Source organism: Amblyomma maculatum, chromosome 11 (assembly GCF_055883805.1).
Source record: "Amblyomma maculatum isolate TAMU_Amacu chromosome 11, ASM5588380v1, whole genome shotgun sequence".
NCBI classification, from domain to species: domain Eukaryota; kingdom Metazoa; phylum Arthropoda; class Arachnida; order Ixodida; family Ixodidae; genus Amblyomma; species Amblyomma maculatum.
In genome coordinates, this window is record NC_139354.1 from 44,548,222 (window position 1) to 44,566,243 (window position 18,022).

An 18,022-nucleotide genomic window follows, 5' to 3' on the forward strand; every position below is an offset into this window, starting at 1 on the left:
GAACCGTGAGTTGCTGAGCCGTGTCGGCGGGAACGCTGGCAGCTGTCCTGCCGCGTCCGTGCAGCGGCAACCGGCGTCGCCACCTCGTTAGCAATGGAAGCCAGCGGTCGTTCCAAAGTTTGGGAGAGAAGACTCCGCGATTATACTCAAGCCTAGAGACACGCTCAAATTAGAAGACTACAAAGGAAGCAACAAAATCGGAGAAGCCGTCTACGCAGCAACAGGGATTCCTCAAGCTGCGAAGGAGCTATCCATCTGGCCTGCCTGGGATCAAATCATTGTAATAATAGGCGTCCAGAATCCTCTTTACATAAGGCAAGTTCTCGCTATAGAAAGCTTGATCATTGACAGCAAGAAATGTGCGGTTAAACCTCATCTCAAACCATCCTGAAGACTGTTGCCGTGGAGTTATCCTGGTGAATCCCCGTGTTACAAAGATACTTCCGAAGCCATTCACTCGCCCGAGGTCAAAGTTGTCGGCGTGCGCAAACTAGGCAAGTCCAACGCAGCAGTGCTTACGTTCGAGGGACGCACAGTGCCTTTCCACATGTTCTACTGTGGCGAAGCCATTCCGGTGCGTCTCTACCGGAAATATACCCCGGCCTGCTCCCGATGCGGCGTCGTTGGACACAGGGCAGACGTTTGCCCGAATCCAGAAACAAACCACTGCCATGCTGCGGTAATACCAACCCAGAAGATGGACATGAATGCAACCCTCAGTGCCTAATCTGCGGAGAGTGCCACCTCACGGGCTCCAAGGAGGGTGTCAGAAAATACGGTCTGGCGCCCTCAACCTCACGTAACCCACCCCCTTCCCCTCTAGGCCTCAGGTCATCCTCATGAATAAAGGTTTATGAATGAATGAATGAATCTTAACCGCAACGCTACCGGCGGTGCTGCTAGAGGAGGGCGCAAGTTCAATCGGGACAACAGCGGCAACCAACTCAAGAATACTCCCCCACCTACAGGAGCGAAAGGAGGAGAAGGCAAGCATCCAGCAGCCATGAACAGAAACAGCCAGGGGACGCCGGCTCTTCTGCCGCCGTAGCCAATGCCACCGCAAATGACAAGGTGAGCTGGGCTAGAGTCGCTATTTTCTCCCCTCCCTCGTTGGCTGATCAAATACTTAGGGCCGAACATTTGAGATTAAAACCGGAATTGCAAAAGTTAAATGAAGCGCTGAACGCCATGAGCAGCCAGTGTAGCAAACCCATAGCGACTGTCACCCCTCCTTTGGAAGAGGACATGGAAGAGGAATGTCCGAACCTTTCCTCCTCGCCAGCGCTAAATAAGGCGAACGACAACACATTTGGTTTTCTAACTGAGCAGGAGGTTAGAGAAATCGTTAGAGAGGAAAATGAACTAGAGCGAGACTGGAGCAGAAATTCGAAGAGAGGTTGGCTCAAATTGAGCAAGGCTTAGAACAGAAGATCGAAGCGCGGACAGTTCAGATCGGACAAAATCTGGAACAAAAGATCAAGCGTAAATTGGAAGAGAAATTTGGGGAAATGAAATTAAATATAGACTATACATTCAGGAGGCAATCACAAAGAGTATTCAAGCCTCGGTTGAACCAATTCTCTGCAAGCTCCAGTCGTACGAAATCAAAACTGGCAGGAGGTTGCAGGAAATGGCGGAAGGCCCTCGAGCAAAAATGATTAAAATATCCGGGGAAAAAGAGCAGCAAAAGCATAATAGAGGGAGAACCTCAAGAGGGGGACGGCCACAAAGCCCCGTCCACATATAGTACTCATTCAACATGGCTAAACGCGACAAACAAAAATTGAAAATCATGCAATGGAATTGCAGGGGATTTAAGAGAAAAAGGGAAACGCTACAACAATACATAGAAGCATTAGACATAGGTAACGCCAGAAACAATTGCTTTGAAAGATGTAGGTACAGAAGCCAAACTCAGGTCATATAGTACCCACCAAACGAATCCGTCCACCTGCATTCTCGTGCACAAAGAGTGCACCGCTGTGACAATATATTTGGAGCTAAGAGAAGAAATTGATCATACATTTATTTAAATCCTAGAAAACAAACGGTCCAGCAAAAGTGCGTTTATTGTAAACATTTATAGCAGGCTGCAACAACGCCAAGCCACTTTTGACGAAATCTTCCTCAAGGCGATGCGTATAGCCAGCGGATCGCCTTTAGTCGTGGTTGGGGACCTTAACGCGCACAGATACCAATGGGGATACCATAAGGAGGACGCAAAAAGCAGGAAATTAGCCGCGGCCATAGCCGACGCGACACTAACCACTCTTCCGGACCCGCTGTAGCATACTAGAATAAGAAATAGCGTCTCCCGAGACACGTGCCCGGACCTTTCGCTAGTCCAGAACGCTAAAAATTACGAATGGCACAATACAGAAGAAACTCTCGGGAGCGATCACTGCATCCTAAAAATCGAATTAGATTCAAACAAAATTCGCAAAAAGAGGGGAGCAGCTTGCGTCATCGATTGGACAAAGCTCAGGGAAGTGGCAACCCCAGCACTCGGTGCGGACGCATCAAAAAATGAGGATTGGGCCAAAGCGCTAATTCAGACCAAGAACCGTTTCACGCGCAAACTCCACACCACTGAAAACACCCCGGAAGTAGACAGCCACCTCCTACACTTGTGGGAAGCCGGGAGAGAGAGAGAGAGAGCAGAACTTTTTATTTATTCCAGCGGATGAAGAGGCTCCGGCCCTCCGTCGCTTGGGATGGATGGCGGGTGCCCCGCCTCAGACGCAGGCCGGCAGACGTTGTTGGCCGGCGGCGTCCCAGGCCAGCTGGATGGCGGCCAGCTGGAGCCCAGGGTCCGAGCAGCGCAGCATGGTCTCCCAGAGTTGCGGCGTCAGATTTAGACCCCTCCCGGGAGAAAAGGGGCAGTCCCAGAGGATGTGTTCGAGGGTCCCTCTCGAGTCACAGTTTGCACAGAATTCAGATCTTTCTCCTGGAAGTATACGGCTCACCAGGAGCGGGTGCGGAAATGTCCCAGTCTGAAGGCGACGCCAGGCGACGGCCTGCCTGAAATTTAGGGTAGGGGCTGGCGCAGCAGCCACCCGTCTACTGAGTCTATAATGCTGCAGAATTTCTGTGTAAGATTTGGCACACTCTATGCTCCCCGCTCCAAGCCCCCCCTCTCTGCCGTCGGCTCGGTGGTAGAGCCCTCGAGCCATGGCATGGGCGGATTCGTTGCCGGGAACGCCAGTGTGCGATGGAGTCCAAATCAGCTGTATAGTTAGCGAGATTGGTGATTGCTGTAATATTCGAATTGCCTGGGGAGCAATCAACCCACGACTGTAATTTCGTATGGCAGTTTTGCTGTCGCAGATCACGAAACGCGCCTTTGTCTGGGCGCAGGCTAGAGCTACAGCCACTTCCTCAGCTGCCTCAGGAGATCTAGTTTTCAGGCTGACCGCGGTGATCGGTCTACCCGACCCATTCGATACCGCTGCAGCCTTAAAGGGGCTTGCCCCTCCGGCAGCATCTACAAAGGCTACTTACTCCGGTGGCAAGCGGCTAAATTTCTTACTGAGCATTTGAGCTCTTTTTTCCCGACGCTCCGTATGGTGTTCGGGATGCATATTTTTTGGCAGCGGAGGTATCCATAGCCTGTCCCGTACAGCCATATCTATTTCAGATTTTGTCTGAGCGCCTCCTCAAGATTCGATGCCCAGTTTTTCTAGAATGGATCTGCCTGCGGCGGTTAGGCGGAGCCGTTCTACCTGTGAAGTGCGCACCGCTTCCGCGATTTCATCCCATGTGTTATGGATGCCCAGTTGCAGGAGGCTAGCGGTGGAAGTACAGCGCGGGAGTCCAAGGGCTCTTTTAATACTTGCGCGGATGAGGCTTTCTAATTTCTGTCGTTCTGCTGCCTTAAGGGGTAAGTATGGCGTAGAATAGCTGATTCGACTAATGATAAATGCCTGGATTACGCGCAGAAGATTTTTTTCCTTTAGTCCTCTGCCTTTACTCGAAACTCGGCGGATGAGGCTAACTGTTTGAGATACATGCCGCTCAAGCGTCTTAATAGTTTCTCCGTTGTAGCCGTTATCTTGGAGAAGGAGACCTAATATACGGATCTGCGTTACCTGGGGAACTTGATGTCCTTGTACCGAAATCTGTATATCCACTTTACGCTCTTTCCGCAGGCACCGTGGATTGTAAATTAAGAATTCTGATTTTTCCGGCGAGCATGTAAGTCCACGTTCTGCTACAAACCGCACGATCGTGTCCACCGCCTCTTGTAGCGTGTGTTCAATTACGGCATCGCTACCCCGGCTGATCCATAGTGTAATGTCGTCAGCATAAATACTAAAATTTAAATGAGGGTAACATCGTAGTTGTTCTGGTAATTTTTCCATTGCTACGTTGAAGAGGAGAGGCGAGAGTACCGCGCCCTGAGGAGTACCCTTACTGACCAGAGGGAAAAGTGACGATGTGCTATCGCGGAATTTAAAGCGGGCACTATGCCCACTCAAAACGTTTTTGATATAGTTATACGTTTTTGTCCCTACATTCAATGCTGACAGGCCGTCCATGACTCCCTGGTGTGAGATATTATCAAATGCCTTCTTTAGATCGAGGCCAAGGATGGCCTTAGCATCTTTACTCTTGGACCGGATAATGTCATGTTCCAACTGGACCATGAGGTCCTGAGTCGAGAGATGAGAGCGGAAGCCTATCATTTCCCGCGGGAAAAGGTCGTGTCTATCAATATATTTGATGAGCCTGGTTAGGATAACATGCTCTAGTAGCTTTCCCAAGCATGATGTTAGGGATATTGGCCGTAGAGATTATCCTGGGAACCAGTTCTAGGGCCAGTATCTTCCTCCTCAATATTTACAGCTGACCGAGGCAGCGCAAGGCCAGATTCAGGACTTTGCTCCGAAAAGCAGAGCAAGTCAGCGGGGAACATCAGTTAGTGATTATAGGAGATTTCAATGCAAGACACCCTGCGTGGGGATACTGTACACCTTGCCCTAAAGGGAGGCAGTTGTGGGAGGATATACAAGACCTAGGGTGCACTATACATACAGATCCTACCTGTCCGACACGAATTGGGAACAGTGTTAGCGTCGATACATCCCCCGACCTCACACTATCTAGGCGCACCCTCAGTCCCCAGTGGAACAACACGGACATGAACTTCGGTAGCGATCACTACATAATCGCGCTTAAACTTGGGGGTGGCCCCGGCCCCAAACGTCGTGCAAAGCCGGCGATAGTGGAATGGGACAAATTTCGGGACAACAGGACAGGGCACAATGAAGGAAAAATAACCGACCTCGACACGTGGGTTGCACAACTAAAGTCCGACGTCAAGGCAGCAACTAAATATCTCGATGACGCTAACGCTCCGGATTTAGTGGATAGTCGTCTTTTCCACATGTGGGAGGCAAAGGAACGAAGGGAAAGGAGACTTAGGAGGCAGCGGTGGAATCGTAACCTAAGGCGCAAGATAGCTCGGCATAATAAGGCCATTGAAGATTACGCGTTCAAGCTATGCGAGCAAAACTGGGGGGATCGATGCGAACACATGGAGAATAATATGAGCATGCCTAAGACCTGGGGACTTCTTCGTCACCTTCTGGACCCTGAGAGCTCGAAAGCTCAATTAGGCACTAACCTCATGAAGATTAGACACTCCTTTCCAGGAGATGACGAGAAGTTCTTTCGACAGTTGCAAGACTTATATGTTAGCGATACAAGGAGGATGCCCCTTCCTGGGAAGCCGGGAGATCTCTTACTAAGAGATGAAAAAAAAAAACAGAAACACAACCGTAAGCTTAAAATTAGAATTGCCCAGATAACCATGGAGGCGGAAACATACGCGTGGTCTCTAGCAAAAACCAACTGGCTATCCAGATGCGATTCCCTCCGAGGCACCCTCAGCACTAAAAGTACATGGAGCCTACTCAGGTGCCTAATTGAACCTAATAAATCAAAAAGCGAACAGAACAGGAACTTGAAAAGGGCACTTAATGACTTCAAAGGCACGGACGAACAGTTTCCGACAAACTAAAAGACAGATACTTATGTACGACCGTAGACGAAGATGAGGAATATAGAACATACACTGGAGATAAAAACCCAATTTAGATGCATAATTCATCATCGCAGAAATTAAAACTGCTATAATGAGTATGAGGTGAGGAACGACACCGGGAGACGACCAGATAACTGTCGGTCTTCTAGCCAACCTCATTGATCAAACTCTACAAGATTTTACGACCTACATTAATGATTGTTGGGGCTCGGGAGTGCTACCAAATGAATGGAAAACATCCATAGTGACGTTCATCCCCAAACCCGGCAAAAAGAAACACAGACAATTTAAGACCAATCTCTCTCACGTCCTGCGCCGGTAACCTCATGGAGACGGTAGTGAGGCAAACACTGTCCGATTATATGGAACAGCACGATCTGCTGCCGCCCTCTATGTTCGGCTTCCGACCACATTTATCAGCGCAGGATGTACTGCTCCAAATCAATAGGGAAGTCATTGATCCCCCTTTCGGGAGTTCAGGAGACCGGGCTATTTCGGCCCTGGATCTGAAGGGGGCCTTTGACAACGTTAAAAACAGTAGAATTCTGAGAAATGTAAACACCACCAATTGCGGCGAGAAAACATTTAGCTACATAAAAACTTCTTAGAAAATCGGAAATCTTATATCAGATTGGGCAATGAAAAATTAGGACCCATCGATATGGGAACCCGAGGAACCCCTCAAGGAGCTGCTTTCTCTCCGCTGCTCTTTAACGTTGCCTTCATAGGCCTCCCAGAGAGGCTTAATGCTGTGGATGGCGTACGCCACGCCATCTATGCGGACATTACCATCTGGTCGTCCAGGGGCAAACTAGGGCAGATGGAGGAGGCCCTCCAAGAGGCCGCCTCGGTAGTAGAAAACTACGCTCGGGTACCTGGTCTAGAGTGCGCTCCGAATAAATCGAAACTTTTGCACATTGCAAAGCATAAAGACCCAGAACAATACATACACATTTGCGTAAACGGCATTCCGATACCAGAGGTGAGCACACTTCGGGTATTGGGATTGCAAATTGATAACCGGGGTAACCATGCCACTAAAGTCCACCTGCGAACAGATTAGTCGGATGATTGGCAGGATATCCAGCAAGCACGGTGGACTTCTTGAAAAAGAATCGTTCGTCGTTAGACGTGTGGTGTACGTGGCGCCCTACCTCAAGCTGAGGAAGAGCGACCGTGGCACGCTCGACTCGATGATTCGGGCGGCGGTAAAAAAGGCTCTAGGACTCCCGGCCAGAGCGTCTACAGAGCGCCTGCTCCAACTTGGGATCCATAATACAATAGGGGAGCTGATTTAGGCCCACAGAAGAAGCCAAATTGCTAGGCTGTCGGTGACCAGCACCGGCAGGCAAGTCCTCCAAGACCTCAATCTAGGGCTTCTCCCCACCACAGAAAACAGAGTGGACATCCCGGAAGTGTGGAAAAATACTCTGACGGTTAAGCCGCTCCCCCAAAACATGAATTGGGAGTATAATCGGGGGAGGCGTCAAGCCAGGGCAAGATGGATACAAAATAAATATGGCAGTAAGACAGGCACATATTACGTGGATGCAGTGGGTCCCATCGAGGATGGCATCTCCACTATTCCTGTTGTGCACGAAGGAAAGCAGGTGAACGGACTCTGAGTAAAAACTCACGACACGCTAATGTTGGAGGAAGTGGCGATTGCACTGGCCGCCACTCACTGCGCCGCAGCCTACATAATGTCGGACTCGCAAGGCCTGCCGAAATTACATGCGGGGTAGGATAGCGCCACTCGCCCGCAGATATTATTGGCACATACGAAAAAATCAGATTCGCCTACTAGTAAAAAACAGGTTATATAGTTGCCCGGTCAGCAGGGGGTGGAGGGGAACAAGACCGCTCACACGGCTGCCCGAGCGCCCCCCCCCCCCCCCCCCCCGGGGTTCCGCTCAATCCTCCGGTTCTACCGAGGCAACCATACCAATCCCGCTCATAACTTATGCGGACATTAAAATTATTTACGCCTCTGCAGGCGAGCACTCCCGGGACCCGCCAAAGGTCTCGACAGATCTGAGTGCCACCTTAGACGGCTCCAAACCGGGTGTTTTCTAAATCGCGCCATACTAAAACACATGGACCCGACATTCACGGGTAGGTGCAAATTCCGCGGGTGGTATGTCGACTTATACCACATGGTGTGGGCCTGCCAGCAAAATACAAAAATAAACGGTATAAAACAGCCAACTAGGGAGGGCTGGGAGGCGGCCCTGTCCAGCTCGAACCTGGAGGCCTAGCGTGTCCTGGTCCAGAGAGCTCGGGCCGCGGCGGCGGCCAATGGCGTCCCAGAATAGGGTCTGCCACTCAGCTCCACAACGAAACGCACCTCCCTTTCCAAATCATATCATCATAAATAAACGTTTTCTCCTCCTCCTCCACTCACCGGCGTAGCGCCGACCGTCGCTCCAACCGCTCGCTCTTGCCGGTTGTGTCACGTAGGCCCGGTGTAAACGTACCACCCGCCGCGGCGGATAGCGCTCAGATTGTGTTTGCCCGCTAGTACATGCACCGAATATCCGGAATTATAGGCAGTTCAGTCTTGGCGAGCCAAATGAAGCTGGGCAGAGGCTAGTAGAGTTTTGTCAAGAAAACAACCTGACCATAGCGAATACTCATTTTCAACAGCACAAGAGGCGCCTGTACACATGGACTTCACCGGACGGTCTGTACAGGAATCAGATCGATTATATTCTTTGCCGGCAGAGATGGAGAAGCCCTATACAAGCAGTAAAAACAAGGCCTGGGGCCGATTGTGGCGCCGATCATCAGCTTCTTGTTGCCAAAATTAGGCTTCGATTGAGGAAAACGCAGAAAACTAGAAGGCCTTACAGGTATGATCTGGATCAAATTCCATTAGAATATGCTGTGGAAGTGATGAATCGATTTCAAGAATTAGATCTAGAAGACAGAGAGCCCGAAGAGATGTGGACTGATGTTCGTGATATAATACAAGAAGTTGCTACTAAGGTAGTTGCAAAGGAAAAGAAATGCAAGAAAGCAAACTGGTTATCTGAAGAGACTTTGCAAATAGCAGAGGAAAGGAGGATGGCCAAAGTTATGGGGGAAAGAGAAAGATACAAGGTTCTCAATGCGGATTTTCAGAAAATAGCAAGGAGAGATAAGAATGCCTTCCTGAACATACAGTGCCAAGCAGTTGAGGACAACAGCCAATTAAGGAACACAAGAGCTCTGTATAAGACAATCAAAGATATCAAAGGAAGCTTCTGTGCTAAGCTGGGCATGATAAAGGACAAACGAGGCAAGGACCTCACTGAAGCCTCAGAGATAAAGAAGAGGTGGCAGGAGTACACAGAACTGTACAAGAAGGACCCGAATGTGCAAACCCAACATAAGACGGTTGTGATTACTGATCTCAAGCTTGGCATCCTGAAGAGTGAAGTTGAATGGGCCTTAGCCAGCCTTGTTAAGAACAAAGCTAGCGGAATTGATGGCATTCCAGCTGAGTTGCTTCAAAACCTCAACCATGACGGTGTTAAAATTCTGCATACATTATGTCAGAAGATTTGGACAACCCTGCAGTGGCAACAGGATTGGAGGAGGTCAGTTTACATCCCCATTCCAAAGATAAGCAGTGCCAAAGATTGTTCCAACTACCGCACGATCGCGCTTATTTCGCATGCTAGCAAGGTGATGTTGCAAATCCTCCAAGGAAGGCTGCAGCAGTATGTGGATCGGGAGCTTCCGGACGTGCAAGCTGGGTTTCGCAAGAGCAGAGGAAATAGAGACCAAATTGCCAACCTTCGCGGGATCATGGAAAAAGCAAGAGAGTTCCAGGAACCCATCTACTTCTGCTATATTGATTATGCGAAAGCGTTTGACTGCGTAGAACACAGTAGATTGTGGCAAGCTCTCCAAGAGATGGGAGTTCCAATTCACCTCATCTGTCTCCTAAGAAACCTGTATGAAGGACAAGAGGCCACAGTCAGAACTGGGCATGGTCTTACTGATTGGTTTTCGATTGAGAAAGGAGTGAGGCAAGGCTGCATACTGTCGCCTTGCCTGTTTAACCTATATGCAGAGTGCTTAATGAGGAAGGCCGGTCTGAACGAGTCTTCAGCTGGAGTGAAGATTGGTGGAAAACGTATCAACAACCTTAGATATGCGGATGATACCACTTTAATGGCAGAAAGTGAAGTGGAACTCAAGAGACTTCTGATGCGCGTACAAGAAGAGAGTGAGAAGTTTGGGCTTAAACTGAACATTAAAAAGACGAAGATCATGGCGTCTTGCCCTATCAAGTCCTGGAGCATCAATGGACAAGAAGTGGAAGCTGTGACAGATTTTCTGTTCTTGGGCGCCATGATTACCTCGGAAGGAGACTGCAGCCATGAAATTAGGAGACGCCTGCTTCTGGGAAAGAGAGCAATGGTTAGCCTTGACCGCCTAGTAAAGAGCAGAGACATTAGTCTGCCAACCAAGATCCGTATAACCCGTGCTATGGTCTTTCCAGTTGTGATGTATGGATGCGAGAGTTGGACTGTGAAAAAGGCTGACCGCCGAAGAATTGACGCGTTTGAATTGTGGTGCTGGCGAAGACTCTTGAGAGTTCCTGGACTGCCAGAAGTTCAAATCAGTCGATATTGTCGACCATAAACCCTGACTGCTCATTGGAGGGTCAAATTCTAAAGTTAAAGCTCAGCTACTTTGGTCATCTGATGAGAAGAGAGGAGTCACTGGAGAAAGGTTTGATGTTGGGAAAGGTTGAGGGTCGCCGGAGAAGGGGTAGGCAGGGAACGCGATGGTTAGATGGCATCCTCGAGGCACTGCAGATGAAGTTATGTGATGTTAGGAAGATAGTGAGATCGGAAAGCGTGGCGTGACGTGGTCCATAGGGTCACGAAGAGTCGGACACGACTGAACGACTGAACTGAACTGAACATGCACCGAACGAAGCGGCAGGGGGCGCTGCGTCGCTGTTTCCATTCGCTTGCGGAGTGTCCCACGCGACTAAGCCGCGTTCACAGCTTTCGGTGCCGTTTCAGCCTCTGTCTGTCGATGTTTTGTGCAGCCAAAGGGCATCAAAAGCCCCGCCGGGGTGGCACAGTCGTTACGGCGCTCGACTACTGTTTCCAATGACGCGGGATTGAATCCCGGCCTCGGCGGCCGCTTTTCCTTGGAGGCGAAAAGCAAGGCGCCACTGTGCTGTGCGATGTCAGTGCACGTTAAAGAACCCCAGGTGGTCGAAATTTCCGGAATCATCTCCTACGGCGTCTCCCATAGCCTGAGTCCCTTTGGGACGTTAAATCCCACAAACCAAACCAAACCAGAGGGCATCAAAAGGTGTGCGTAGCTAGAAAGGTACGAGATGAACCATGGGGGCGCGTGGACTTCGCTTTTCCCAAAGCGCTGCCACCAACAGAAGATGATGTTGTGCGACTGTAAGAAGAAAGAAAAGAAAATGCACGGGCCTGCATGCAGCTACTGGCTCTGTAGCTGAGCCACCTTCGCTGCCTCGTGTGAACAGGGGAGAAAATAGAGAAAGGAAAAGAAGGCGAAGAGAGAAAGAGGCGCGTCGGCAGTCGCGTGTATACAGCCAGTAGCGTTTGGCCCACCTACAGATGTTTGTTGTTCAGTCTTGCACCAAACTGTAAATAACGTGTAAAGTCGCTTTCTGACCAACTCCAGAGCCTTGATAACCGAACCAGGAACGCGACAATGCTTTAGAGGCTTGCAATACCCAATGGTGGCTTAGGGTAACAAACTGGATTCGAAGATAAGGAAAGCGTAGCAGGGGGCGGCAGAAAGTTAGGTGGGCGGATAAGCGTAAGAAAATCACAAGGGTCAAGTGGATGCAGCTAGCACAAATCCGGGTTAATTGGAGAAACATGGAGAGGCCTTCGCCCTGCAGTGTGTATAGTCAGGCTGATGATGATGATGATGATGATGACGATGGCAGGTTATTGTTTTTTAATTACCCCAATTGTTCCTTCATCTTAGTCAATGACGCAAGGCGCGGTGACATGTTTCAATGGGAACACGTTCACGACCGACAAATATCGGGAGCTCTGTAATATTACCAATTGAGCGAAACTTCCTGTAGGGCACATGTATCAAAATGAGGTGGTTTTGATCGGGTAAAATTAAGTTGTATGCAGATAGTGGCGGCGCCCGTGGGAACCAAAACAGTGTGATTAAGCTGCGAACTTTAAGATTGTTTGTGCATATAATACCACCTGGCAAGGAAACCTGAAATGCAGTAGCTGCAAGTATTACTCCTAATAGAGATAATTAAGATATATATATATATATATATATATATATATATATATATATATATATATATATATATATATATATATATATTTCTTGACAAGGACCGGACCCTGGCCGAGACGTCGGAATAAAGTTTATTGTTTTTCTACCGTGTGCCATCTCCATTACGTTTATGCCCTACCGGACCCTTTCGAGCTTCAAGCCCGAAAGGGTCCACACACACACACACACACACACACACACACACACACACACACACACACACACACACACACACACACACACACACACACACACACACACACACACACACACACACACACACACACACACACACACACACACACACACACACACACACACACACACACACACACACACACACACACACACACACACACACACACACACACACACACACACACACACACACACACACACACACACACACACACACACACACACACACACACACACACACACACACACACACACACACACACACACACACACACACACACACACACACACACACACACACACACACACACACACACACACACACACACACACACACACACACACACACACACACACACACACACACACACACACACACACACACACACACACACACACACACACACACACACACACACACACACACACACACACACACACACACACACACACACACACACACACACACACACACACACACACACACACACACACACACACACACACACACACACACACACACACACACACACACACACACACACACACACACACACACACACACACACACACACACACACACACACACACACACGCACACGCACACGCACACGCACACACACACACACACACGCACACACACACACACAGTCCTTTCCGTTTCACCTCCATCGACATACAGTCGCCGGCGGTCGGGTTTGCGAAGACAGGTTCACCGGTACGCAGGTCGTAACGCAAGCAGTGATTTCAGATCCCAATAACAGCATTATAGGGATAACGTTTGTTGGCAGCTTTTTGATGGCTCAAGGTACTCTTAAGAACCCCAAAAAATGCTTACTAAAACTGGTCAGTTTTTGAATCAGAGAAATCAAAATAATCAGTCCTCGTTCTTGTCTGTTTCGATTTATCATATTTTCCGCTCTCAAACCGTTTTATAAAAGCCTGAGTGAGCCTGTAAAGTGCAACAAAAACATTTTATGCGACCTGTGCTTTGTAATAATAGCATCGCCCCAAGGTGTATCTGGGGAATTTGAAAACAATAACAGCAGAAGAAATGGGAGAACATAATCAAGTACTCAAGAGGGTGAACGCTGATGGCTCTGACGCTTGTCCATACCGCCTCATTTCGGGCTTTCTCTGCAGGCAGGGAAAGTTCTACTCATTAAACCTCTACGATGATGAAAACTTTGACCAGAAGTCATGTTAACGTGAAATTGGTCAGCGTACTGAAGCTTTTCCTAAAACATTGTTAACACGAAAACATTATTAGGTTACGTTGGCGTCATAATTATGCGCAAAATTTGTCGCCAGCATTGTTCCCCTGTTGACGTCACGACAGAGTGAAGTCATCAGTTAATGTCAGGATGCGAGATGTGGGCCATGGTATGAAAAAGAGTTATGAACAACGAGTCGTGAATTATTATCCTGTGACATGAAACTGTCGATTTATGTAATTTGTGAGCCATGAGGCAAAAAGTGCTAGCCCATGTCATGTGGGTAAGTCGATGTAGAAAGGCATCGACCCAGATCCACCAACCTCGCGCCAAGCTAATGGCTTGTAGTTGTGACTGTAGGAAGAAGGAAAATAAAACGCACGGGCCTGCTACTGGCTCTGTAGCTGAGCCACCTCCGCTGCCTCGTGCAGACAGAAGAGAAAATAGAGGAGAAAGAAAAGGAACAGGGAGAGAAAGACGCGCGCCGCAACAACAACAACAACAACAGCCATCGTGTACCACCGAAGCGGTGGCGGGTGCAATGACGGCCTACAACAGACAAAAATTCGGCAGCAGGCCAGCCCCCGCCGCAAGCGGCGGTTATCTGTTCCAGCTCCATCAGGGGAGTACCAGGACAACAAGCTGGCTTTCTCCCAATGCCGTTTCTGCTGTGATCTCTAAGTTCTTCATTTTCCTTTGTGTTCGTAAACAATTTTACCTTCCCGCTCTCAATCGCTCTCTCTCTCTCTCTCTCTCTCACACACACACACACACACACGCAAACACACACACTCTCTCTCTCTCTCTCTGTCAGTTCAGTTCAGTCGTTCAGTCGTGGCCGACTCTTCGTGACCCCATAGACCATGTCACGCCACGCTTTCCGGTCTCTCACTATCTTCCTAACATCACATAACTTCATCTGCAGCGCCTCGAGGATGCCATCTAACCAACGCGTTTGCTGCCTACCCCTTTTCCGGCAACCCTCAACCTTTCCCAACATCAAATCTTTCTCCAGCGACTCCTCTCTTCTCATCAGATGACCAAAGTATCGGAGCTTTAACTTTAGAATTTGACCCTCCAATGAGCAGTCAGGATTTATGGTCGACAATATCGACTGATTGATCTTCTGGCAGTCCAAGGAACTTTCAAGAGTCTCCGCCAGAACCACAATTCAAACGCGGCAATTCTTCGGCAGCCAGCCTTCTTCACAGCCCAACTCTCGCATCCATACATCACAACTGGAAAGACCATAGCACGAGTTATACGGATCTTAGTTGACAGACTAATGTCTCTGCTTTTCACTAGGCGGTCAAGGCTAACCATGGTTCTCTTTCCCAGAAGCAGGCGTCTCCTAATTTCATGGCTGCAGTCTCCTTCCGGGGTAATCTTTGAGCCCAAGAAGAGAAAATCTGTCGCGGCTTCCACTTCTTGTCCCTTGATGCTCCAGGACTTGATAGGGCAAGACGCCATGATCTTTGTCTTTTTAATGTTCAGTTTAAGCCCAAACTTCTCACTCTCTTCTTGTACGCGCATCAGAAGTCTCTTGAGTTCCACTTCACTTTCTGCCATTAAAGTGGTGTCATCCGCATACCTAAGGCTGTTGATACAATTTTTGTCACTGTTATGTAAACTGCATAAAACAATTTGCAGGGTGCGAGGAAACCTCTGTAATCATTACGAAAAAACACCGACAAAAAAAATTTCAGAAGGACGTGGCTTCGATCCTGGCTGCAGAGGCCGCTTCTCGCTAGAGGCGAAAAGGAAGGAGCAGTGTTTGTTTTCAGCAAACGCTAAAGTACTCCAGGTGGTCTAAATTTCCGCAACCCTCCATTAAGCCATTCCGGCTGAGCAGTCAATTTGAAACATTAAACAATGCAGTCGAAGGCAAACCTTTTTCCAGTCGACATCGTATGGTGACTTGAATTCCACGCATTTCTCCTGTGGCACTTCATCGAAATCGTCTTCTGACTTAACGTATAACGCTAGTAGCAGCACAATTAGTGAGCTACGGACAACAGAAGATGGCCAACTTGACGCCATTGTCTGGCTTTCCGCTCCTGAAAAAGTAAATATTTTACACGCAGCCCTTGAAATATGAGGTGTAGGTAATGAATATGCAGAGATATCGATTGCTATTGATATTGGACGAAAGATGTCCCCCCCCCCCCCCACCACCCTATGTTTTAGTGAGAAAAATTAAGTTTAAATTTTCTTCTCTCACTCTAATACAAATATATTCCGTGACCGACCCTATAAAACTTATATTAGGCATTGTATGCTTTTAGAAGGCTACACTCAATAAACTACTCGGAAATAACATGGTTTGCTTCCGAAAGCAGTCGCGTTGGGAAGGGAAAGGCAAGGCTGACAGCTGCGGGTTCTTTAACCTTTTTTTCAGCTTTAAAATTTCTTCCGGTGCGTTACTGTCGGTGGAAAACTGTAATCCATCAATATGGGTACCCATTAAGCCACACTGAAGTGGTAGGCTCAGACGTTATTCAATGCTCACTGATAGATGTTCGTGCAGAGGAGGTTTATTATTTTACCTTCATGCAACACAGCCGCTAAGGTAAAGTTGGCTAAGTAGGCGAAAGTCGAAGCAACTGAGCCATCGCTGCTCATACACAATCAGAGTTTGGTCAACTAGTTTTTCATACTGTGACAAAGCGCACTGCTTGTTATGAGGTGACTGTAGTAAAACCATTAGTAATATTTTTGTACCTACGGCATATCGACTATGCAGTACTTCTAATCCCACTACCCTAACTACGCGTTTTGTTTTGATGATGCATTCGGCGCTGGTACAAGGATCGCGATGCCAAAAATCGTGACTCCCCTACTGAAAAACCAAAAGTTCTACGGGCCAATAACCTCATTAAATCTGATGTAATCGCATAGATTCTCATACGGTGCACATCATTATCTTAAAATATCGTACATAATTTATGATAATGTACAAGGAACTATGACACCTTATGCAATTATATGCGACTTGTATGTGATTTCTTATGCGAGTTGAGTGAGATTGTGCGAGAAAATGTGAGGTTATTGCCTCATACAATTTTTCAGTAGGGCACTGAAAAACCAAAAGTTCTACGTGGCAATAACCTCAGAAAATCTCATCTAATCGCGTAGCCTCTCATACGGTTCACAACATTATCATATAATATCGTACATAATTTATGATAATGTACTAGAATCTATGAGACCTTATGCAATTATATGCGAGTTGTAAGTGATTTCTTATGTGAATTGAGTGAGATTGTGTGAGAAAAATGTGAGGCTATTGCCCCATAAAATTTTTTCAGTTATGCATCACAGTCCTACGAAGGAAATATGTAACTGAGAGTAGGAAACTGGTTTGGTTACGAATATACTTGTGAGAAGTTATTCCAGCTCACTAAAACACACACGAACAATGGTAGAGAAGACAGACAAACGCCGGTACTAGAAAGTATATGACTTAGCGTGGAAAGCTGGGCTGCTATTTCGCTTTACGCCACTGAGAAGATTCCTAGCATGAATGATCGAGTTTAAAAAAGCTCAGTAGTTGTTTACTCCATTCTATTAAATATGAAACAAAAATTATGTGGTTTTCTGCGCAGGATCCTACTGAAAAACCAAAAATTCTACGGGGCAATAACTTCACAATATCTCATCTAATCGCATAGACTCTCATACGATGCACATCATTATCATAAAATATCGTACCTAGTTTATGACAATGTACAAGAAACTATAAGACCTTATGCAACTATATGCGACTTGTATGGGATTTCTTACGTGAACTGAGTACGATTGTGTGAGAAAATGTGAGGTTATTGCATCATACAATTTTTTTCAGTAGGGATGAATTATGAAGAAGAAACTAAACTTAAAATCTCTAAGCACGCGGCTGTACTGGTTAGTTCTCCAGTACCTGCAGCTTAGTGAATGGCTTTCTTACATTTGCATGCAGCCACCATGAATATGAGTACCTTTAGGCTTCACTCATCAAGGACCTAAAGCTTATTATATTAACGATATCCGCTAGTTTCATTAATTCTCCTTCTGTATAGCAACTAGCTGAGTCCAAGTGTGAAAGTTAAAAGCAAAACTAAGAAGACCCCCTTACCAGCAAAGCTGCTTGTTGAATGCAGGGCTCCACTCTTACGAAAGTGCATATAATGGAAGCTAACAGAACGTTTTTTTTTGTTTTTTTTTTTGTTTTTTTGAAGTCCTAACCAACTGTCTGGCAATCTCTTTCAGTGTCTAGCATTTAAAAAAT

General features: G+C 47.6%; 1 protein-coding gene across 1 annotated transcript in view; it reads right to left on the minus strand.

The window, feature by feature from the left end:
- The window catches only part of LOC146173699 (uncharacterized), a 67,491-nt gene extending 51,690 nt beyond the window's left edge, over positions 1 to 15,801 (minus strand). The window contains exon 1 of the mRNA XM_084584536.1: positions 15,646 to 15,801. Coding sequence (XP_084440662.1) covers positions 15,646 to 15,795 — 150 coding nt within the window. The 5' untranslated portion in view covers positions 15,796 to 15,801. The remainder of the gene's footprint in view (positions 1 to 15,645) is intronic.
- Positions 15,802 to 18,022: the final 2,221 nt, after the last annotated feature.